The sequence below is a fragment of the Macrosteles quadrilineatus genome, unplaced genomic scaffold, assembly GCF_028750875.1.
Source record: "Macrosteles quadrilineatus isolate MER2022 unplaced genomic scaffold, UCM_ALF_1.0 Scaffold_10__1_contigs__length_6754688, whole genome shotgun sequence".
NCBI classification, from domain to species: domain Eukaryota; kingdom Metazoa; phylum Arthropoda; class Insecta; order Hemiptera; family Cicadellidae; genus Macrosteles; species Macrosteles quadrilineatus.
In genome coordinates this window covers 6,023,124-6,049,204 of record NW_026542603.1, presented here as the reverse complement: position 1 = coordinate 6,049,204, position 26,081 = coordinate 6,023,124, and the positions used below count along the sequence as shown (strand labels likewise).

The following is a 26,081-nucleotide window of genomic DNA, read 5'->3' as shown; positions in this document are numbered from 1 at the left end:
TAGTAGGTAGTATTGTAGTTCTGATAGGGTTATAGGTCTGCTTGAGTTTTAAGGCCAAAATATTATCATAAGTTATAAGTTAGCTGATAAGCACCGATTTCTGTGTCTATGAAACTTTGCGATGCAAGCTTAATATGTAACTAACTTAATATGTATTTAAGATGTAAAAGCCTAACTTATCAGCCTAACCTCAACAATATCAGGCTATCCATAGAAAAGTTGTCCACGGCGGCGTTTTTTTTTTTCTGAACTGCTGTACATAATCGTTGACAAGTGCTCCAAGTCCTATATAACTTAAATTTCATCGTCGTGTCATCAGATAAATGTTTACTGCAAAGAATCAATACTAAACAGTTTCTTTCCGATTTTCTCTTTTGACAGCCTTTTCAGAGATTTCAACAGCTTTGGGCGAGTTAATAGAAATCTGAAATAGTTAAAAAAAATAGTTTAACTTAATTCACAGTAACCTTTAGGCTTAGTTTCCACAAATCCACATACATTGTAGTTCAACACCTATACCTGGAAATTTAAATAATAGCAATAGTCAATGATAATAGCATAATAGCTATGAAGGGCATATGATTGATAAATGGAGCTGACTCTACTACTTGTCAGTATAGGTACGAGTATAGGCTAGTAGCATGCTAGTAGGTATGGTTACAAAAATAAAAATACAAGAATTTATTTGATTGAGTTAATTAATAGTTCAAATTAAAATGCACTTCTGATTTTAAACAGTAGTGATTTTAAAAAGTTCTTATTGTGCGTCGGTCATTATTGCGAGAACAAAATCGTTTTTGGCGAACGTGGCAGTTTCATCAACACCTTGTGGTTTATAGAATAAAAACCCAGTCATTTTCAGCCTTTTGGGCTTGTACCCATGCCTCAGCACAAATGGCATCGTTCGAATGACGCACAGTCTCATTAAGACCAAATTCTTTTCAATATTATACAGATCTTGTCTTGTCAGTAAATGTATCCTTTTTAGCATGTCTGGTTTCAAAGTTGAACGAACTTCTTCAAGTATCGTGGCATAAGGAATTTTATTATTTATTTTTGCGGCGATATCTTGTCTTTCATTAAAGGTCAATTGTTTGACCTACTTCAACATTTCCGTTTTCACAAAATGTTGCTTTTATTGCGGAAGGACAGAAACCATTTATTTTACAGGAGCCCTGTATTCTTGTTTCCCTTTGTCTTATGCCAGATTTAGGCTTCTTAGGATCAACATATCTATGACAACTTGTGACAACGATAATAAATTTTGTTCTTACCAGCTGATACAATCTTTGGGGCAGTTGTTTCTATATCATTACGTTTAAACACATTCTTACAAATTGTGCAGGTTATCAGAGGACTAGGTCTTCTTTTCGGTTTCTGACTCTCATCGGCGGTATACTCGTGCACTTCACGTAAGTGACGGTTAAGGACCCATTGTCTTGTGTCCTGTTTATCGCACAATATACAAATAAACATTTTTACAACAACAAACTAAGACAACAAACTAACAAACAAGAGACACTAAACTGGAACTGGAACCATAACAATATGCCGTGCAGACGACAACAGCTTACAGCAGAAGCGTTTGGCACGGCGGCGCGGTGGTGGGGGAAGGCGCGCTGGTGGGTGTTGTTACGAGTGCACTCTGCACAGCCACCTAATACAAGGCCGCGGCGAGCGAAAAGCGGCAACGTCGCATCTGTGTCTTGGCGTGCGGTCGTCTTACCATTACATTGAATGGAGGAGTCGCATACCGTGATACTTATTTGCGTTTCCATTACACTTAATTATTCGTAATGATATTGAAATTGCTACTACATCATGTCAGATAGATGCGTTGTGCCTGGGTGCAAGAGTAATTACGAAAGCTCGATTAAAACTGGAGGATACACGCAGTGTTTAAGATTCCAAGTCATCCGGTGCGTAAGCAACAGTGGATTCTCGCTATTCCTCGGTCAAACAATTTCAAACAATTCTAGTGTCTGCGTGAAACATTTTCAAGAAGGTGACCTTAGTTTTTTGGTAAAATACAAGAATAAAGATGGTGCTTGGTGCGAATATAGACGCGAGAAGCCAGTTTTAGGTGAGAATGCCGTACCTAGACTATTCCCAATTTACCTCTGTATCTTGACATACGAAAAACGACAAAGAGAAAGACTCCTGAATTAAGAAAACAAAAGGAAGGCAACAAGATAAAGAAGAGTCAACATTATGGAGAAATTCGACTAGCAAAAGAAAACGAAGTCGCGAACCTTACTTCATTTTGCATCAATTAAGGCTGTATATTAGCACATAATAAATAAATATAAATAATAATAATAAATTGACGCATATTATTAGCGTCATTTTGCACATTATAATGGATGTGGAAAGCCATATGAAGGCCTAGCATCTGAGATCGTTTCCACCATGGCAACGTATTGCTAAAATATTATTCAGAGAAAATAAATTATTCAGTCAGTAGGCCTTCAAACGAGAAAAGAAATTTTAAAATTTTGTCGTAGCTTATGGTTCGTCATGTAGGCTAAAACAATAATATGAATATTTAAAATTGAAAATAATTTTATATAAACAATCCAAGATATTGTTTGATTTTACTCTTTCTTTTGTAATTGCAAGTTTTACAAGAAATGTTCACATTTATTGCAATTATTACAATACGATAAATAGGCATACAAGCAACCAAACATTATGTTTATATTTTAGTACAAAAATCACTATCATATACCATTTAAATATCTTTCATTCATTCTATAGAGCAGTGAAAACAGCAAAACTTTCATTATAGTTGTAACCTAGCGCGTATGAAGACGGACCCAGAAGGGGTGTGATTGCGGCGTTGCCGGTTCGAACGTCGCGGCCTTGTATTAGAGGTGGCTGTGGTTCGTGCCGTCGACTGCCTCCGGCGGTCTTGGCCAATCCCCACTACCACTACGTCAGCGCCCCGAGGTCGCGGCGGCCAAGTCACGATCTAGGAGACTTGACTTGCAGTGGAATGGACATGTTTGACATTGTTGTCGAGCAGTCGAGCGCGCTCGAGCCTTCGCGGCCTTAAAATAATGAAAATGAACCCCCTAATGAAATTTGCCCATTACACACTGTATTTTGTCTTCAAAAACACCGAAATTTGTTCGGCCGACTTGGAGACATCGCTGGAGACAGTCGGCAGACAATGTTTCCGCAGTGTGTGACAAATCGCCATGTGTGTACGGTACGGGGCTCTAGCAGCATTGACAAGTTTTGTCTCTCGACAAGGGTTGTGTAGCGACATCTACTCGGACTACGCAGCAAATTATGTAGGTGCCACTAATGAATTTAAAAAGATTTTAAAGAAATTCTTTATTCAGAAAGAAACTCAAGAAGCTCTTAGTAAGTTTTCCATGAAAAAAAAAACATTAAATGTCATTTCTTACCTCCTTGCTGCTCCGCACTAAGGTGGCCTTTGGGAGAGAACTTTCCGTAGTGTCAAACACCATCTTCAGAGAGTCATAGGTGAATAGATCCACTCTTGCAGAGTTCATCACATTAACCCCACTATCATCTGACCCCAGCGAAATTGATTGCTTAGCTCCGAGTCATTTTCTGATTGGAGGACCACCTCTATCTCTTCCCGAACCTGACTAGAAATATGTCTCAACAAACCGATTGTCAAGGTGGAAGTTCGTTCAAGCCTTAAACCAAAGGTTTTAGGAAAAGATGGCAACAAGAATACCTCTACACGTTGCAACAACAAGGGAAATGGAGAATTCCTCAACGTAACATCAAAACTGGAGATCTTGTCCTATAGCATGAACCAAACCAACCTCCCCTTTCATGGCGAATGGGACTTGTCATTTCAACCTCCCCAGAGCAAGATGGTCTTGTACGAGTTGTACAATTATTGAAAACTTCAACAGGAACACTCTCCAGACAAATAACTAAAGTCTCAACGATCCCAATCAATTATGAATAATGAAAAAAGTTAGACTGTTAACCATCCGTTTATTGTAAATATGTTCATTTCTAAAATACATGTTTTTCTCAATACTTGATGATAAGGTGAACCCCTCTTAGTATTTATTTCGGTAAAAAATACTGATTTTGCTCAATACTTAATTTACACACTGTATTCTGAAACCATAATTTATTTTTATCTTTGTTAGAAAGAATGCTCAGTCAAAATTTGGCACCTACAAATTTACAAACAATTGTAAAAAGTTGAAAATATATCAAAAAGTCCGCCTGTTGTTTGTTGCCTAAAAGATGTTTTTTAAAAACAGGAAGACTAAAAGAAGCCTGCTGATACTGCAAATTTGTCTACTGCATTTATTATAGAAACAATAAAATTAAAATAATAATGAAAATTATAAAACTAAATTGATATGTATAATTCAACCGGACACAGATCTGGAATGTGATATTACAAAATACATTTACAGAATTTCTTTATAAAATATTTTTACTACTGATGATTATGACAAATTCTACCTCTTCTCAAATGTGGTGTAAATTATGACATATTTAGTCGAATAATATGACGTTTTTATAATAACTTTCAAATGGTGAGGAAATCGACCAAAGTGGAAGGTATTATTCCGAAAGAGAATAAAACTTCCTACAATCTACTATTACGCATATCTTGAAAATACTCAATAAATGTAGCCTAAATTTGGCTTAAAATAAAAAAGTGTGAAATTTAATGTTTGCTATGTTTATTGTCTACATTGAAGACGGGGATTTTCATTTTTTTCATTTTGAGGCAATTTTTGGTACCTTTCTTGAGTATTTTCAAAAAATGCATATTAGTGGATTGTAGGAAATTGTATTCTCTTTCGTAAGGTATTTTTTAATACCTTCCACTTTGGTCGATTTCCTCACCATTTAAAAGTTATTTGGAAAAACTTCAAGTAACCTCCAAATTTCTAGTGGTAAAAAAGTTGGAGATTACTTTTTAACTTTGTACAATTAAAGCTACAGTTCTGTTGGATCGATTTTGTTAAATGATGTGTCTTTGGAAGGCGTAAACTCTTTGAGTTGCTTTTTCGTTTGATGTGTATTTTATAGCGATAAGTTTTATATTTTAAAAGTTATAGAGCGTTAAAACTGGGTCATTCATTTTGAATAACCCTGTATAATTCAGAAAAATCTTTGTACAGCTAAATCTGGAGTTCTACTGGACCGATTTTATTAATTAATGAGTCGTTGGAAAGCTTAGGTCGTATAGATTTGCAAATAATTATGAAAGTTTGTTTTTGTTATGGTTTATAGGGAAAATTAAAAAAACATGTTTTCCATAAGAAATACATTGAAAACTGTGTTTTTCACACTTTTTATTTGGGTGCGACTTTTAGCTGCCATTTTTTTTATATTTACAAGAAGTGCATGGTATCAATTTGTAGGGAATTTTATTCTCTTTTAGAATATCACCTTCCATATGGTCGATTTCCTCACCATTTAAAAGTTATTCGCAAAAAAGTTAAGCAACCTACGAATTTATAGTAATGAGAAAATATTGAGTTTGGGATATTTTTGTTAAATTTTGTACAACTAAATCTAGACTTCTACTGGACCGATTTTGTTCATTAATAGGCCATTAGAAAGCCTAACTCATGTAGATTTGCAAATAATTATAAAATTGTGATTTTATTAAATATTTGTGGTTAAAAAGTAAAAATAACAAAAATACATTAAAAACTGCTTTTTCAAGTTTCTGTTTTCAAGATTCTATTTGTAGCCAGCTTTTGGCTGCCTTTATTAAGTATTTTCAAGAAATGCATAGTAGTTATTTGTAGTAAATTTTATTCTCTTTCAGAATATCACATTCAGTTTGATCAGTATCCCCTCCATTTAAAATATATTGGCAATAAACTAAGTGATCTCCAAATTTATAGTGGTGAGAAAATACTGAATTAGATATATTTTTGTTAAACTTTGTACAACTAAATCTAGACTTCTACCGGACCGATTTTGTTACTTAATGGGTCGTTGAAAAGCCTAATTTGTGTACATTTGCAAATAATTATGAAAGTTTGATTTTATTTGATATTTGAGGTAAAAAAAATAAAAATAAAAAATAATACATTTAAAACTCCTTTTTTCCAAGTTTATATTTCCAATTTTATATTTGTAATCAACTTTAGGCTGCCTTTATTGAGTATTTTCAAGAAGTACATAGTAGTAATTTGTAGGAAATTTTATTCTCTTTTAGAATATCACCTTCCAATTTGGTCGATTTCCTCACCGTTTTAAAGTTATTTGCAAAAACGTTAAGCAACCTCCAAATATATAGTAGTGAGAAAATACTGAATTAAAGATGTTGTTATTAAGCTTTGTACAATTAAATCTATACTTCTACTGAACCAATTTTATTAATTAATAGGTCATTGGATAGCCTAATTTGTGAAGATTTGCAAATAATTATGAAAGTACTGTTGAGGTTGCAAGCAAGATCGTTTGACTATAAATCGATGATAAATAACTCCATTTTTTGAACAATTTGTGTTGGTCGTGATTTAGCTGTGTGCTTTAATGAAATGGAAGCTGGTATTTCAATGAAGGTTGTTAGGTCAAAACAAATAGAATAACGTAATTAGAATTAAGTAAATATATCTATAAAACTAAATTCCATATCCAAGATATTATCAAATTTATATTTTCTGATTGAGCGATACAGTATCTTGAACTAAACTGATTAAAACTATCAATATCTCAAGTGAAAGTCTTTGAAGTATTTTAAAACAAAGACACATAAAATAACTTAAATAAAAATAGAGTAACGTATCATTGATTGCAGATAGGTACTAAAACGATTGTAATTTATTGTTGATTCGTGATTCAGCAGTGTGCTTTAGGTAGTCCGATCTTAATAATCAATAGCTCAAATGAGAGCTGGTATTTCACTTAAGGTTTTTAGACCAAAATGTATAATGTAATTAGAGCTGCTAGAATACATTGTTAATTGAAGTGAAAAAAATTCTTTCGTCAAGTTATACATTAGATAAATTAATGATGATGCTTGATTACGAATATGTGCTTGCATAGCTTTTTTTTAAGACCAAAATTATGAAAATCGGGCGGATAGAAAGAGGAGCCCTCCTGTAAACCATCGCCCACCTGCGAAACTTTGAACTCGAAAAAAAAAACAAATTTAACTCCTATAAGAAATGTACAGGGAGGCAGTTTGTGCAAAACTCAAAATGAATGCCGATGCTTGATGGCAAATATGCGGTACGTCCATGCCTTTTTAAGGCAAACATTATGAAAATCGTTCGGGTATAAGAGCTATCACTACTTGGAAAACAAAAACCATTTATTTTTATAGATAGTAATAATTGGTTTACCAGTACAGTATGCATAATCTAATCATACGAAACATATGTTAATAATTCAACAGCTTATTTTTATACAGTATTGCAATCTAATTAATTTTTCTTTGATTAAATGTTGTTAACAATTTGCATTTGTGTTTAAAGTGTGTTCCTTATGTTAATTGTGTGATTCTAATGTTATGTGCTTAAACTGTACCATTAATATTAGTGAGTAAAGTGGTGTATGGATTTCATAACTATTATTTTACTAGAGACCGTTGTACTTAACCACATCGGACACTGTTGCTAGTATCTAATCTTTTGCATATTTTCAGGTAAAACAATTTCATCCGATGCCATTGGGGATATTGAAAAAAAAGGCTCTTTCAAGATCTTTACAAATAATTTGGAAGATGATCCCTACATACTGTACAAGTTTAGAGATTCTATTGCGATCGCATCGTCTAAGAAAGGCCATATCGTTACTGTTAATAGGCGCTTGGATATAGATTCACAATTTTACGCCTTCCTCAATACACAAAAGAGCAAGGAATATTTGTCTATTGTAATCTCTTTGTCTTTCAATGAATGGTGTAGGTATGATATTTGTGTCAGTTGCAATGGCAAAGATCGGAAACCAACTGTAAACGGGGATAAGCGACCAGACGTTGCTTACTTCAAGTGGTCCAAGGTAAGTGGGTAATTTACTAATGCTAGAGATTATGTGACTTGGTTTGCACTCCGACGCAAGCTGTTGATCGCTTTAGTTTGTATCTGAAAGTATTTAGCTGCATGGGAAATGTAATTTGCTTAACAGAAAATACTCTTAGCCCAGCTACTAAGTTAAATAACTAAACTAATTATAGTTACTAGGTGAAACCCGTCGAAATCGACGGTTACTTTCAATGCTTACGCTAATTCATCTACGAAAAGTTAGGTATAGTGGAATATACTTGAAGTGAAGTTGGCTTTTATTCTTGGACTGTTAGGGACCTCCTCGTTTATATGGTTGTGTGCCTTTGTTGGCAACAAATAATGCAAATGACATGCGGCATTTCCAAAAAGCAAAAAACACTGTAAAATTGGCAGTTACGTCAATATTGACATTTACATGCATTATTAAACAACGTATCTTATGAAGGATGATGTGATCTAGTTTAAAAGGAATATGATCTTTCTGTCATGACAGTAGCTACTTTAGTATTTACACTCTATGCCTTTTTTACAGCCGAAATGTCGTGTTATAATCGTGTTAACAACCCAGTGGGCCACGGTCCGTTATATAGGCCACTGCAAATAATTTGTCAAGATAGGTACCATTTTAGGCAAGGTTTCTGTCTTTGGATGTTATTAGACACGATAAGAGCACAATAAATTTCTTCTGCAGATAAATAATCTGCTTGAGAAATAATAAGCCAAATTATAAATGTTACAATGCGAGTTCGAGCATTTTGTAACTATATGGGTAAGTTACATAGTATTTTTTAGGGTGCTGCTCAGTGCACTTTATGAATATATTTTTTAGAGATAAATTAAAAGGTTTTTGTTGCTGAGTAGCGCTAGTAAACATGCACAACCCATTTCGTTATTCTAATAACATTCATAGGCTCTCACATAGTTCTACATAAATATTTTAAAATGTTTTATCCAGTTGATGTAAATTACTATTAATTTAACAAAATATGGACTCGGCTCAAATGGGCAACATGACCTTCTGCACTTGTATTATTTTATTTTGTATGGTATTACACAATCGAAGATTTGTCCAATGATTGGAAACATGTATGACAGTAATCTCATGAACCTATGATGATCTGTCTAGAATAATATGATAAAATATAGGCAAAAGTGGTGAAAAAAGACACCAACCCGTAAAATATATATTAGATAGTTCATATGAGAAATTATTGTAAGAGTTCTGTGATAAATAGTTATTTGTGCAACTAGTGAGAAAAGTGAGCAATTGACTCACTCGAAAGAAATCCTTACTCACGAGCCGTAGGCGAGTGAGGAATGGTTTCTCGAGTGAGGCAATTGTACTTTGAACTCGAGTTGCACATTATACTTTTCCTACAGTTACCATAAAACAAATAAATTGGTGAAGAAACATAACCTATTTTTACACAGAAGTGAACTTTTAATATAACATTAAATGTGAAGTGACAAATACAACAGTACAACAGCTGACCAGCTGATTTACAGCCAGTGCTGCCAACGTATTTCGCGCGCATACGACGTTGCCTGCATGCTACGCGCTCACTATTTCGTGCCTTCACGTTGCAAATCTGGAGTGAGACAAAGTAATTAGAGTGAGACAATGTTAACATTGTCTCACTGATGAGCGAATTGGCCACTTTGCTTTCTCAAATCAGTGAGAGAACATGTACATTGTTAGGTAACTGTAGGAAAAGGAATTTCCACTGATTTCGTAATGGAAAGTTGTATTGCAAAATATGACATGATACAGAGAAAAATCAATTTTAAAATCAGAAAATAACATTGCAAATACAGTACTTCTTTTGGACATCTCAGTAACTCCCAATAAATGTGTGTTGTTTAAAACACAATTTAAAAACTAACAGCTGTTTCATTAAAAAGTATTTTCCACATGGCCAAAATGTAAACAAATCTGTCGAGGGATCTTTAAAGGCTTCTGGGGCAGAGCCCTAAGGGACTTTACTTCGTGTTTCTTTTGATAACTCATCTACAGACCAAGGCCTTTCTTTGGAGACCTATACCAAGTTTCTACGCCCAGCCGTTCTCTCAAATTAGTGGAGACAAAGTTTCCAATTAAATTTTTAGATTCTCCCATGTTAATCTTATGGGAGAAAATCTAACTTTGATGGAAGATCATCCATTGTCTCGTTGTTATTTTTCACATAACAACTTCGGCTGTAAAAAAGTAAACTGGAACCTCGTTTGTTAGTTAGGGTGGAAATATATATTTAATTTTAGATATCATACTACAAAAAATTGACTACAAACAACGATGATGTCTAACTTTAGTTGAAGTCCGTATTTTAATCCCTGGAGAATAATGTAAGCCGGAATCAAGTAAGTAATGGGAAATTTTAGAGTGGTTTATTTGTTAGTAGACGTTTATTTTCACTTGGTAAAATATATCGTTAACAGAATTTGAATATGAATAACAAAAAACACTGAACACCATACTCGAGTAAAACAACAGATAAGTATATGCCGATGCTTGATGTAAAATCTGTGCGTGCATACCTTCAATTTGAGACCTCGACCATAAAAATCGGTCGGGTAGAAGAGCGAAACGAACTCGGAAAAGAAAAATCAAATTTGTTTAATATATTAGAAGTATTGATTGTATCAGTGGAGTAGTGGGGAGATAAAATGTAGGCCTACATACATTTTAAACATTAATGAGATCACTTTATTTGTTTCAGGGTATAGATTTCGTTGGTCCTCGTTATAGAACGGGTGAGTTGTTTTATTACGGATTGGTTTTGCATTTATTAGATACATTTTAAACGTATTTGACTTCAAAGTGTCATACTGTTTCAAAACAAACACTATTTTAAGAAAATATAGCCTAACTTTTGACAAGTTAATTTTACAGTGCCTTCTACTCCTGAGCTGTAAAACTTCAACAAAATTAATTTATTTGTAATTGAACTACTAAGGTTAATTATTTTGTTAGACTCTTATTGTTACATTGTTTGAGATTAATGCAATCTTTAGTTGCCACAGAGACCACCCTTAATCGTGCAATGGATAAGAAACCATTAACAAATTCATATTTCAAATTCAAGGCCATACTACATTCCGGGAAACGGAGAACCGGCCACCTCTAGCCCTAATCCGCATATAGAAGTTTGGTTGGATTAGGTTAGGTTAGATGTTATAAATATGGCCCCTGAATTTACTATAGTACCAGTAGCCTAAACCCCGACACCCACTAATTCCATTTAGGTCAAATAAATGATTATTGGCAGGACAGTATTCAATTCAGATGTCAATTCACTTTAGAATGAAATAAGTATTTTTGTGCGTGTGCATGACTCGTTGAATTTATTAAACTGAGTTAAATTTCTATTATTTTCTCAGATTATAGGACTACTGGAATTAGCGCAGAGTATGTGAGCGTTGGAAGTCCGAAAATTGTGTTGAGCTGCTACGACCGATACCGGGAGATAAGACTGCGAACTCCAATAGGACATCAAATAGCATCAATCGATGGTATTAGTTGTTCTGAAGCATTGAAACGAACATTCACCATTATGGCGCTAAAAACAGACTTATCTGCTAGGGAGATTTTTCATCTCGGTGAAAAAGGAAAGCTTCATGATTTTTCTTGGATGTACAATAAGGAAGATTTCACAACGGTTGTGTTTACTACATTAAATTCTCCGTCAAAGAACTCTTACTGGAGGAGGGTGAGTTTTAAGTAGTTGGAAAACGTTATTAGAAGTCTAGCAATACTGTAAAACAATGACTAAATCCATAATGTATATATTTTGTGTAATTTATGTACAATTGTAACTAAGTAAACCTCCTGTCTAATGTTAAACGATTTTGGAACCAAACGCATAACGAGTTTAATGTATATACGAAGATTGTAGAGGAAATGTATGAACTTGTTTATGGCTTAGTTTAAATTATAAAATAGGCTTTAAAATGTTAAGCTCATTTTCCTTAAGTTATCCTTCAATTAACGGCTTGGCTCTAAGCTGAGGTCAGATTTGTGTGGGGGCAGAATGAAATTAGAAATCAGTAGAATAATTTTTTTTTTAATCGTTATGTTGAATAAAACTTTACAATTGCTTAGAACTAAGCATGTCAGAAATGCATTTCTGCCTCTCAAACTTATTCACAAAGGTGTTAGCCCAATAAAATGTCTGGGCGTCAGCTAGGGGGACCTGGAAATTTGGGTGGGAAAAGGTTTTTTGACTGATTCTGACTCAGTTTTTTGCGCTGATTGCGAATATGCCGAGTGGTATATAATAACCTTGACACCCTTGGACAAACACCGCCATATTTGAAAAATGGCGGCCAAAACTGGGTTTTCAATAAATACTTGAAACCGGTTAGTTTTAGAGATATTTATGTGGAGGGATAAAATATAGAGCGTCAAAATCTACACAGAAATGATTTCAACACTATTTTTTTTTACTCACGGTTTTAACAATTTAAGTTATTATTAATATATAGTTGTAATTTCGTGTCAATACCTATGACATAATAAATTCATTCTTAAAAAAAGAGTTATATTATGCAATATACATTTGTGCAAGTAACCTTTGTTAAAAATAATTGTTATTAGTCCCTTCAAAGACCGCCCACCCCCACATCACACTCGCCACTAACCAATTACACTGCGCATTCTCGTATTGCCCAAATCTGCAAGTACAGCGAGAATCTCCCGGTTTATTTTAAGCAACTATTAAAGAACTTATTGGTGTGATGAAAAAAAGAAAAATGCTGGTACAGTTACGGATTTATATTTAAGTTATGTAAATAATGAAGTTATTACATATAACTGAGAAACCATGTAAATACTGTCAAAGACTTAATTTCGTTGTAAGGAATTTCTTCTTCCGGAAGCAGCCCATTTTTTTTATTCTAGTTTGGTGGTTCAGACACTCTTTGCCATAGCATTTACAAAATATTGTGCAAAGGCAGTTTCCCAGCTTGCAGATTTTTGCATTGGAGGTTTTTTGGGACCATTATATCTATAGATGTTTACAGGGTTGCTTAGAGTGTCCTTCATACGTTTATTACTTAACTTTGGTATATCTAGATTGGCATTAGAGTTGTCGCTTGAGGTTTCAACTTGAGTTATAAGTAGAGCCATGCTGTGGGTTTGGCGTAAGCAATTCTGTGTAAATAAAGATGTATCGAAATTGTCACCTACAGCTTGTACAAGTCCATCTTTGCAGTCTCTTAAGCCTCTTAACATTGGATTTTTACTAGCTGCAGCAGCCGCTGATGCTTTAAGCCGCCGAGCCTCACTGTATACCAAATTTGTGTAGTTAATTGATCAGTTTCTTCTTATTTAGCAGTAATGATAATGCCATTTGAAGTGTGGTGTTTTGTTTAGTCAATATAGAAGTAGCAATGTTACCTATCATCAAGGAAGGTAGACCAGTGAGTTATACCAAACTCTTTTAAAAATGACAACAATGTCTTGCTCATATTAGATTCAAGATTCAAGGCTATCATAATTTAATTTGGTTTCATAGCTGTCTCTGTTAACTGTGCGTGATGCAGTTTCTATTTTCTATTTCTAGTTCATATTTCTATTTTCTTCACTACGTTTCCAAAACTACGTTCTTCATCTTCATCAGATAATGTCAGTTTCATCACAAATGGCATTTGACTTTTAAAAGCAACGATGCTAGCATTTCCAGGAGAAGATAATAAATTCTAGCTAGGTCCAACTATGCCTGTAATTTTTTTTACTATAGTTTTACGTGTTATGTTTGACACCCTGGGATTTATATAACTCAAACAGCTATATTGAGTTCCAAATGCGTGATGGGTCTTCTTTCATCATATCAATAATTGATTTCAAAATATACTAAATATATATTAATATATACGAGTAATGTCCAGTGGTCGAAGCTCGACCAAAAATATGTAATGTACTCACTTATGTTAATGTTTCACCCCGCACTGTAAATAAAACATGTGATTGGAGTTTCTTCCATTTGTTTTGATTTTCTGTTTATATTTCGTTGTTATTTCGTCACCAGCATGGCAACGCATAAGATCCATGTAAATTTTTTCAAATTTTTAAACTCATTTTTTGCGCTTATCTTGAGCCTATTTAAATTTATAAAGGGATTCTGCACACCTACAGGAAAATAGCTTTCTAACGGTATGCGTAGATTTTCCCTACGATGCACACGAGCTGAGAAAAAAGGTTTTAAAGAAACGTGCTTGCCTATTAATATATAGATATAGATAGATTTGTATATTGATGCTACAGCTGTCTCAGTAGGCCTGCACTGCGGTGTTGCCATTTTTGTCTCGCAGCATCCTTGTATTAGAGGAGGCTATGTTTGCTTAAAGCCTACACCTTTTTTAAACAAGGAAACATTAAATTATTTGCGTTAGTAATAACTGACAGTAATTTTAATCTAACGAATGTATCACGAATACTTGATCAGACCCAGTATAGATCATAAATATAAACAAATTATGTTACTGGCCAAAAAATAAACATAATTTTATATTGCTTAAATGGAACTGTCTAAACAATATGTTAATGCTATTAGTATAGGATTCGGGCCAGCAACGTAATTTGTTATGTGTATTCGATCAATACCAGTTCTGCTCAGGTATTCGTGGAATATATATAGTCTAAATCTCACGAACATTTATATAAAGTCACATACACTCAAATAAATAACTATAATAATCTAGTAAATTTTATGTTAACGAATCCTGGCAAAGCTCTCTTCCTTGTCGATAAAATACCTTGCATTTCGTTTGGAATTATTTTATTAGGGAGATGAAAAACAAGGAGATTAATAAGTGAAAATATGTTTTACGTGTTACAGTACTGTACTTATATGAACAGCCTGTATAAGACCCATTTTGTGTGCAAAGCACATGACCTATAATTGTTTAATAAAATATTGGCATTTATTAAAATAATATGAATCTAGCTCAGTTTTATTACTGCCATAGGCCTACTCTTAATACCTTGTAAATAAAAGTAGTTCAGGATTACATAGTAAACGATACTTAACTAAACGATCACCAGGCAACCGATGTACACATATCAAAACCGGATGCCTGATACCTTATTTATTGACAAAGGGCACAAAACAATTAAAATGCAAAATGTATCTAAATTAAATGCATTTTTTTTTAGATCCCTAACGAGACTCCTAATACCTGCCCATTTCTAAAAGGTAAGTTGGAAAGATAAATATTAAGTGTGTGTTGTTTTTAATATATGTATACAATTTTACTAGGCTGTATGTTCTTAACCTTACCATGATGAATGCGGTTTGATGGAGACAAAAATAAATATCAAATGTATAATGGTAAAATGGATATGAAGAGGTTCCAAAATGATAAGGTAACGGACTGCCCCGCCTCTCTCTGTTTAGCATGGGAAGAGGGGCCTTTCGTCGCCGACGATTTGCGAGCTATTCAGTCTGTACTGTCTTTAAATAGACAACTAGTTTTAATATGTATCAGCTGACTTATTTGTTTGTTTTGTTAGGAGTTTTTGGAATCTATATAATTAATACGCTACATGAAACTTTGTCGGTTGAACTCCTCCGCCATTTCTTAACCGATTTTATCCATTGAAGTCTCATTGGAAAGAGCGTGTCGCGTAGATTTGCAAACTGGCCTTACAGTTTTGAAAGCGTCCCTTGGGCTCTGCCCCAGTGGCTTTGAAAGTTCCCATGTTATCCTTATGGAGAACTTAATTGTTTACATTTTGATCAGCTGTAGAATTTAATTGCTGTTATTTATTTTTCAATTCAACGAAACGCATTGGGTACATTTACTGATTTTGAAGAAATTAAATATTTACTATTTCAATTTACATTCGTACATATTACAATGTTAAAAATCGAGAAAGCCTGGTCAATTTTATATGTTTTACCAAATAAGAAAAATGAATTGACAGGGTATTGTAATTCTTGAGCAATCATTGAAAGAACTGATTTGTTAACCATGGAAATATAGGAAAGTAATAGAACACCACCAAAAAAGTAGAAGAAATAGAGATTTAAGAAAATACAATCGTTATCATCCTATATAAAGAAGAACACATACAATACGAAGATTCCCACAAAAAATTAATGAACAAGGATGTGTTAGCCGAAGTGCTACTATTTTGTTGGAAACACGGACTTAACTTTATGATGATTGGCAAAGGAAACCTCTCTAAGGCCGAATTAAACTGGTACGGCAAGGACATTAAATATATGTTTTCATACAAGTCAAGTGATTTTAAAATAATATGACTACATCCAAGAAACCTTAATAAAACTTTCATTGTGAAATTCACACTATTCAGATTATTATTCACATTCAAGGGAAACAAAAAAATCATCTGAACATTAGGCCTTTCAATTCTGCATTTTTCCAGGTAAGTATAACTTACGTTATAACAGTACCTTGCCAAATTAATGCCAATTGAAGCAAATATAATTGTGACAGAGAGGTTATGCAGAAAATCAGGCATTTCTTAAGTAATGTAATCAAAATGTTATCGCTATAAAAAATGACTGAAATTTGTAAACGTACTGGCGACAATGTTACCATGCTGACTACATTATCATTGACGAAAATCAACATGGACAACCTAATGCGGCTATAAGTGGGAAACATGTGTAGAATACCCTAAAAACCAGATCAGCTTATAAAATATTTACAAGAAATGTTTATTATATGAAACTGTTAGGTACATAATCTATGAATTGTTGAGTCTTTTAAACTCATCGGAAATTATAACTTTTATTAGTTTTTAAATAACTACTTTACTCCTTTGCAATTGCTCGATTTCGAGCAACATGTACACTAGTTGGTATTAAAACAGGCTTTATGCAATGTTGGTTTTATTTTATCTTTAACTTACAATGGCGACGAGGATGGGGAAGAACGGAATTAGTTTTTACTAGGATTATATTTCAAAATTATTTACTTTCAAAACATTATTCTAACTTATAATTCTAATTCAGTGAAACACCAACCCACAATATCCATAACCTATAAACAAACTAAACTAAAAATTTCATAGTCAGCTGCATTATTTCTTTTATATACCATACTACTTTGTGTCAAAATATGAAATCTATAATTCAGACAAGAAAACAAAAACACTAATAAACAATCTTTCCGAAGACAAATTTCTATCTGAAAATGCTGTGAATGAACTCAGTGATAAAATTAACACATTAAAAGAAGAATTAACAAAACTTAGAATACAAAGGAAAAATCTAAACAAAGAAATACAAACTCTACAGGAAGAGAAAAATGACCGATTTATGAATAAAACCTCTAAAGAAACAAGCAAAAAATGTTTACCAATTGTATATAAAAATAATGATGAAGATAATTACTTAAATGACATACAGTTACAGTCTTACTTTCAATGTATTTCAGATTAAATATCTGCCATTAGAAATGACATAATTTTAGTAGGACCTACAGTTACACAATTACTCATGTACTGTTCCGAATATGATAATATTATAACACAAACATCTCTACATTTCAATGAAGCTAAATATGTTTTCTTTTCTGTCAACAACTCTCCAAAAAATCAAAATAGCAATGGAAACAATGGAAGCCATTGGAGTTTATTGGTGTACAGTAAAATCTATAATACTTTTCGTCACTATGACAGTGTATATGGTTTAAATGAAAAATATGCTAAACTTTTATCAACAAATGTGAAAATGGATGCTTCCTTCAAGTCAGTTGAAACATCCCAACAAAAACCAAACTTTGAATGTGGTTTACACGTTATAGTTAATGCGAAATTAATAATAAATCAAATTGTAAACAATAAGTATGTTCATATGGAAGTAAAAAAAAAAAAAAAAAAAACTCTTTACCCCAATCCCCAAAAAAATAACACCCACTTTGAAATCAAAGAAGTAAATGACTGTAAAAATCTTGAAGAACAGAAAATATCCTCAGGAGAAGAAAGTACATCCAGTCCAATCCTAAAAAAAAACGGATCAATTTCATAAGATTAACAAACCTATAATAAAATTAAGACCAAAATCTACAAAAGTGATAAACCAAACTTCATTCAAAAACAGATTTTCAATACTTGGATCAAATGAAGTAGAAATTACTAGCACAAATATAACAAATATTAATGAAAATACAAAAAAAGTAAATAATCTTAATAAAAACTCAACTCCTATAACCAATGAAACTGAATCACATAAAAAATCAAAAAAAGGAAAACATTTTAGTACAGTATTAAAAGATAAAACCAAATTCTTACCAGATTGTCAAGCTAAAATTAATAATAACGTACCAAACAACAATGAAGACGAAACGGAAAATCATGTTGATGTACTGAATTCTTCTACTAGTATGATAAAAAACAAAAAGATTGAAAACATTGAAAATAACCATACTCGCAAAGAGAAAACGAAATTGAATTCTATCTCATTAATAAAAAATAAAATACGAATTTTATCAGACAGTCATGGAAGAAGCATAAGAAACTTGCTAAACAAACATATTAAACATGACGAATCATTTGAAGTTTATAGTTCTGTAACACTAAATAATGGAAAAATGGTCCAAATTTTAAGTAATGAAAATAGTTTTGACTATAATAAAAATAGTATAGATAAAAATGATTTTATAATAATTATGTGTGGAACAAATGACATTTGCTTAGAATTAAATATTGATGAATTTTTCAAAAACATTTAAGAAAGAATAAGAAGATTATCTTACACAAATGTTTGTATTATTGGCCTACCTTGGAGATACGATTCCCCAATGCTGAACAAAAAAATATCAACAATAAATGAAACGCTATATGAATTGACTATTTTACATGAACATACAAATTTCATAAGTTGTTCACATATCTCACGCTCCTTTTACGCAAACCACGGACTCCACTTCAATAGAAAGGGTAAATTAGAGCTTACCAAATTAATAACCAATTATATCTATAACAATAAATTTGAATCAGTTATCAAACAAATTCCTGTTAGAAAAACCGAAAGAAATTATTTTTTTGAGAAATGTCAAAACAAAAGACACATAGTTTAACAAATATCAGCATTAAAAACCAAGTTGTACAGACAAATTCTAGTAATCTTAAAGTTATGCATCAAAATATTAATGGTTTATTAGGAAAAAACTCATTCTCACTGAGCATCACTTAAAAGAAAATGAGATAACTGTATTGTTATTAAATGGATATATCTATGCATCATCGTATTGCCGAGATAACGTACAAAAAGGCGGAGTATGTATATTTGTTAAAGAAACCATCAAATTTATAGAACTAAATGTTAAATGTTACAGCATTGAAACTGAATGTGAACTCACAGCAATTAAAATACTAAATGCACAAAATGCCTTAACAATAATTGGTGTTTATAGACCTCCAACCAACAACTTTGATATATTTTTTAGACAATTTGTAAACTGTTTACAAGACATAAATAATTTAAAGCATAATACACTGATTGCTGGAGATTTCAATATAGACTACTGTTCAAGTAAAAGTGAAAAAAGAACTTTCTTATATCATGTCAAGCTTTGGATTAATCGATACCATATTATCATACACTCGTGAATTCAAAAATTCAAAATCAAGGATCGACAATATATTTACAAATATTGAACCAAAAAATGTAAACGCCTATGTAATTATCACAGCTATCTCAGACCACCCCATGGTGGTCTGACCCATGGTGGACCATTCAAATAGCTATAATAATAAAAAAAGATTCTGTCGTAGACACCAGGAACTAGAGGAGGAACGTACAGTGATACCGAATAAACCTATGTTTTGTTCTAATTTTGATAAATTTTATGAAGACAATGAGACCTGGAGCACCTACTTGGTAAGAATAGACAATTTCTTTGACTTAAATGTGATCACATCAGAAGTAAAGAAAAGGCAGTATCTGATAATTTGTTTAACACCTAAAGTATTCCAAGATCTAAGGATTAGCCTAAGCCCATCTAACGCAGAAGATAAAAGTTATAACTAGGTGGCGTTCGCAGAGGCATCCACAAAATTGAGCGGAGTCATCAAGGGTTCATATGCATGCATGCATGCGTTGCGGGTCTAAAGTAGCATCTTTGACTTTAATACCACTTCTGTATCCAATAGTCAATTGTAGCATTATTACTCTTTAGGGAGTAAAAATCGTTTTTAGCCTCTATGGAGTAAAAATCAGCTGTTGTCAACTCAGTTGTAAATTTCTATTGTAAATAATTGCATGTATCGAAATATGTATCAATTCTTGCTTCGTAATCATTTTAACCTACAGTCTACAGTCTCTTCCCATAGCATTTTAGCATTGCAGATACATTAATCCATTCCCACGCTCAACACTGCTCACCTTTAGGCCTACTACTTCCTTCACCACCCCCTACTTCGTGGACCTGTTTCCCTCTCTTCCCATAGAATTTTAGGATTGCAAATACATTAATGTAATTGCCAAATACAGTTCCCTTCCCACACTCTGCATTGCAAACCTTACTACTTCCTTCACCATTTCCTACGTCATAGAACTGTTTCCTTTCCTTCTCATAGCATTTAAGTATTAGTTACATATATCTATCTGCCCAAACGGTCCCCCCACTCGCACTGCCAAATGAGACAATAGGGAGTTTCCCTCCCTTCCCAAAAGATTTGAGGAATGCAGATACCTTATTCTAATCTCATAAACAGTTCCCACACTCCGGACTGCTCACCTTTACTACTTCCTTTACCACTTCCTACGTTGTGGGGCCTGTTCCTTCCATTCTCATAGCATTTTAGGATTGAAGATACATTAATCTAACTGTCACAGATGGTTCTCACACTATGCTCATACTTTACTGCTTCCTAAGCCACTTCCTACATCGTGGACCTGTTTTCATCACTTCCCATAGAATTTTAGTATTTTAGATACGTTAATCTAATCCCCACACTCTGAACTGCTAGCCTTTACTACTTCCTTCACCTCTTCTTACGTCGCGGACCTGTTGCCCTCTTTTTCCATAGAATTTTAAGATTGTAGATACCTTAATCTAATCGTCATAAACAGTTCCCACACTCCGGACTGCTCGCGTTTACTACATCCTTCACCACTGCCTACGTCTCGGACCTGTTTCTCTCCCTTCCCAAAGAATTTTAGGAATGCAGATACCTAAATATAATCGTCATAAACAGTTCCCACACTCCGGACTGCTCACGTTTACTACTTCCTTCACCAGTTCCTACGTCATGGACCTGTTTCCCTCCCATCCCATTGCATATTAGGGTTGCAGATACCTTAATCTAATCGTTATAAAAAGTCCCCACACTCCGGACTCTTCGCCTTTACTAATTCCTTCACCACTTCCTACGTCACGGACCTGTTTACCTCCCTTCCCTTAGCATCATTGGATTGCAAATACCTTATTCCAATGATCATACAGATACCACACTCCGAACATCTCGCCTTTACTACTTCCTTCACCATTTCCTACATCACGGACCTTTTTCGTTCCCTTTCCATAGCATTATAGGATTGCAGGTACCTTAATCTAATCTAATCGTCATAAACAGTTCCCACACTCCAGACTACTCGCCTTTACTACTTCCTTCACCTCTTCTTACGTCGCGGACCTGTTGCCCTCTTTTTCCATAGAATTTTAAGATTGTAGATACCTTAATCTAATCGTCATAAACAGTTCCCACACTCCGGACTGCTCGCGTTTACTACATCCTTCACCACTTTCTACGTCGCTGACCCGTTTTCCTCCCTTCCCATCGAATTGTAGGAATGCATATACCTAAATCTAATCGTCATAACCAGTTTCCACGCTCCAGACTGCTCACCTTTACTACTTCCTTTACTACTTCCTTCACTACTTCCTGCGTCACGGACCTCAAGCTAGTGTCGTCATTTGATTAGATTTATGATCCATACCGTTTCTGTTCTAATATCTGTGGAATAATGCTATCAGCTATTTCTTTATCTACTGCATTCAAGCAAGAGTCAACAGCTGATCATATGTCTTTGTTTATGGGTCAAATACTGCTTCCATAAGGATTACATTGAAACTTTGAGACCCAGTGGGGCGGATTCCTGAGAGACTTTTTTAACGCCATATAGATGTTGGCACTCACCGATATGGTCTTTATCACCATGCACAATTTGAAAACGATTGATTCAGCCGTCTAGGAGGAGTTTGCGTATTACGAAATGCATAAGAGTCGACGTATAAGAGCTTCGCTCGCTCCGCTCAATGAATTGTGTGAAATTTTACAAATACTAGTGGCTTGTAGGGGCAGTAGCCCCTATGTATATATTGTAGTAATTATTTTGTACAAATTATTAGTCCCATGGGTTACCCTACCTTGATTATCGTTTAACATTATTGTATATTATAATATGTATAATAGTTATTACATACCTGCATAATGCATTTTGAGGTCTGCTCTGTTAAAAATAAAAATTACAAAGGATTTTTCATGCGGTGTGTTTATAGTATAAACTTTCTAATCATAATACAACTAAGGATAATTTTCAATGATAATCTTCATGACTATTAATTAAATGTATATACATTTCTTTGAATATAGACAAATTCACTTAGATAAAATACATGGAGATAAATTTTTCAAATAAATGCCAATTTTTGTGAAAATTTTCATTGTAAACTTAAACGGCATATTAGGATCTGTGGATATTAGTATTATTTTTGGCATGGAAAATACGTTTCCTTTGCCTACTCCAGTAATTACTACTAACTTTACACTTTTTCCAGTAATACCTAACACAACCAATCGTACTCCATTAACTAATCCAGACCCTAGCTTCATATTTCTAATGAGCATCACTATTGAACCAACTTTTAAAACTAATTTGTGTGGTGGCATTCCAGATCGTGCAATTAAATTAATATAGTCAATTGGTAGGTTCAACCTCTCTTAAGGGTTAGTATACATATTACAGTGCATATTACATATTACCATATGCTTTAAATAAAGTTAAACCACATGTTTTAATGTAAACAAAGCAAACATGACCTAGATTCCAATGTTATTTAAATGTGAATTATTTTATTCTGTCACAACCTTTTGGTGCATAATTAAGAAAAATGAATAATTTTCCCCAAAATTTCATGCCCAGACCTTTAAAATGAGACCCCTCCCAGCTTTCTACGCCCTCCGGTTCGCTCACAATTTCATTGTAAAATTTTGGGCTTACGGAATTAGATATATAGATTACTTAAGCCTAAGGGTAGTATTATCGCGGAGCAACACAAGTTTTCTAAACAAGTCCAGAAACCTTGGGAATCTGTAGGTAGGTTTTTCAGTTCCCACACTCCGGACTGCTCACGTTTACTACTTCCTTCACCAGTTCCTACGTCATGGACCTGTTTCCCTCCCATCCCATTGCATATTAGGGTTGCAGATACCTTAATCTAATCGTTATAAAAAGTCCCCACACTCCGGACTCTTCGCCTTTACTAATTCCTTCACCACTTCCTACGTCACGGACCTATTTACCTCCCTTCCCTTAGCATCATTGGATTGCAAATACCTTATTCCAATGATCATACAGATACCACACTCCGAACATCTCGCCTTTACTACTTCCTTCACCATTTCCTACATCACGGACCTTTTTCGTTCCCTTTCCATAGCATTATAGGATTGCAGGTACCTTAATCTAATCTAATCGTCATAAACAGTTCCCACACTCCAGACTACTCGCCTTTACTACTTCCTTCACCTCTTCTTACGTCGCGGACCTGTTGCCCTCTTTTTCCATAGAATTTTAAGATTGTAGATACCTTAATCTAATCGTCATAAACAGTTCCCACACTCCGGACTGCTCGCGTTTACTACATCCTTCACCACTTTCTACGTCGCTGACCCGTTTTCCTCCCTTCCCATCGAATTGTAGGAATGCATATACCTAAATTTAATCGTCATAACCAGTTTCCACGCTCCAGACTGCTCACCTTTACTACTTCCTTTACTACTTCCTTCACTACTTCCTCCGTCACGGACCTCAAGCTAGTGTCGTCATTTGATTAGATTTATGATCCATACCGTTTCTGTTCTAATATCTGTGGAATAATGCTATCAGCTATTTCTTTATCTACTGCATTCAAGCAAGAGTCAACAGCTGATCATATGTCTTTGTTTATGGGTCAAATATTGCTTCCATAAGGATTACATTGAAACTTTGAGACCCAGTGGGGCGGATTCCTGAGAGACTTTTTTAACGCCATATAGATGTTGGCACTCACCGATATGGTCTTTATCACCATGCACAATTTGAAAACGATTGATTCAGCCGTCTAGGAGGAGTTTGCGTATTACGAAATGCATAAGAGTCGACGTATAAGCGCTTCGCTCGCTTCGCTCGCTCCGCTCAATGAATTGTGTGAAATTTTACAAATATTACTTAAGCCTAAGGGTAGTATTATCGCGGAGCAACACAAGTTTTCTAAACAAGTCCAGAAACCTTGGGAATCTGTAGGTAGTTTTTCCAAGACCTAAAAAACTTAGCCAGCAAATGTGATTGCAAATGACCAAAATTTTACACGTCGACAACTGACGTCCACTTGCGACAGCAGTTTATTTCAGGACTTTATGATGGAAAGTTGTTGTCAAAATTAATGGAAACTCATTAAAATAAAGTTTTAACCAATGTCTTGAAATAGCTAGTAACTTTGAACAAATCAAAAGTGAAACAGCAAGAATCCAAGAATCAAATTCGTGTTCAATAGTGGAAGAACAATTTCAGATTCAAGGAAGAACGCTGGGTATTCGCAAGGAAGAAATGTAGTACCTAAGCTTGTTTTAGGTGAGGAGGAAACCATCACATTAGTACCTGCGAAAGTCCTACAGACATAAAGTGTTGGAATTGCCTAAGAAAGGAAAGTCCCAGCAAAGTTTGTTGGAGAAAGAATGAAAACATATGACAAGCTGACGACGCTACGCCAGATAATGGATATGACGATGAGGGTGAGTGTCAAAATCCACCGTTCATGTCTATGTTACCCATTGTGGATAGGCAGAAGAAATGTAGTAAATTTACTAAACTCTCTGATAGTGCATATCAACCAGAAGTGGTCAACAGGCCGAGGAAAATTATGTTAGAGTGCACCGTTGACGACAAGAGTAACTCTTTTGAGTTGGATACTGGTGCTGCTATCAGTACCTTTGCGTACCTTTGCATCTGTTTAGAAAATATTTTCCAGAAAAGATTCTCAATAGAACAAGAATAAGGTTAGGAACATATACAGGAGAAATAATTCGCCCCTTAGGTTTTGCAACGGTCAAAATTTGTCATAATGATCAAATATCTGTGGGCAACCTTTATGTTATTCGGGGAAATGTTGACAGGGTTTTTGGATGAGAATGGTTGAAACTATTCATCATTGAGCTTCAGAAGGATCACTCAAGTAAGCAGGATGGAAACGCAGTGGGATACAACAAGTCATTGACAGGAGGCCGGTGCCACGATAGGAATGGATCTAAACACCAGGCGCTAGACCAGATAATCATAGAGGCCGAGACTCGATCGGCCGCCAAGAGACAGGCGAGAGCTGAGGCCAGAGGAATCAGGATGAGGGAACTAGAAGGTCATCAGCCGTACAGCGAATATTACTTTAAAAACTACGATATATACTCCACTCCAAAATAGGGTAGGTACCAAACATCCCAGAACTAGCTCTGTCACCAATACTAGATCTCAGCTATGCTCAAAGAACAGCTACAACTCGTCAAATTGTACTTCTGAGGACTCTCTGGAGGAAGTCAACAGCATACAAGTTGTCAGGATGGATCTAAGGGAATGTGAGGAGAAGTTCCGTAAGGCTATGGTTGCCAAGACACAACTGGACAGTGAGAGAAGGCTATACTACCGTATCAGGTGGATATGTCAAAGGAAAAATACGAGGATTTGGAGAAACAACATATTCAGTTGTTGAAACAACACAAAAATACCTACCGACAGTTTGAACACATCAAAAGGAGAAAGAACAAACTACAGGAAGATCTGGAAGTATTAGGAGCTCAGTTTGTGGAGTTGTTGCAATTGATTCAGGATAAGGGTCTTGTGGTTGTAGAGGGTGAAGAGGATGATGGTGAGG

General features: G+C 34.5%; 1 protein-coding gene across 1 annotated transcript in view; it reads left to right on the top strand.

Annotated features, from left to right (window-relative positions):
• The window catches only part of LOC129004634 (uncharacterized), a 171,319-nt gene that overhangs the window by 20,355 nt on the left and 124,883 nt on the right, over window positions 1–26,081 (top strand). The window contains exons 3-6 of the mRNA XM_054433182.1: window positions 7,622–7,977; window positions 10,700–10,733; window positions 11,361–11,689; window positions 15,136–15,175. Coding sequence (XP_054289157.1) covers window positions 7,622–7,977; window positions 10,700–10,733; window positions 11,361–11,689; window positions 15,136–15,175 — 759 coding nt within the window. The remainder of the gene's footprint in view (window positions 1–7,621; window positions 7,978–10,699; window positions 10,734–11,360; window positions 11,690–15,135; window positions 15,176–26,081) is intronic.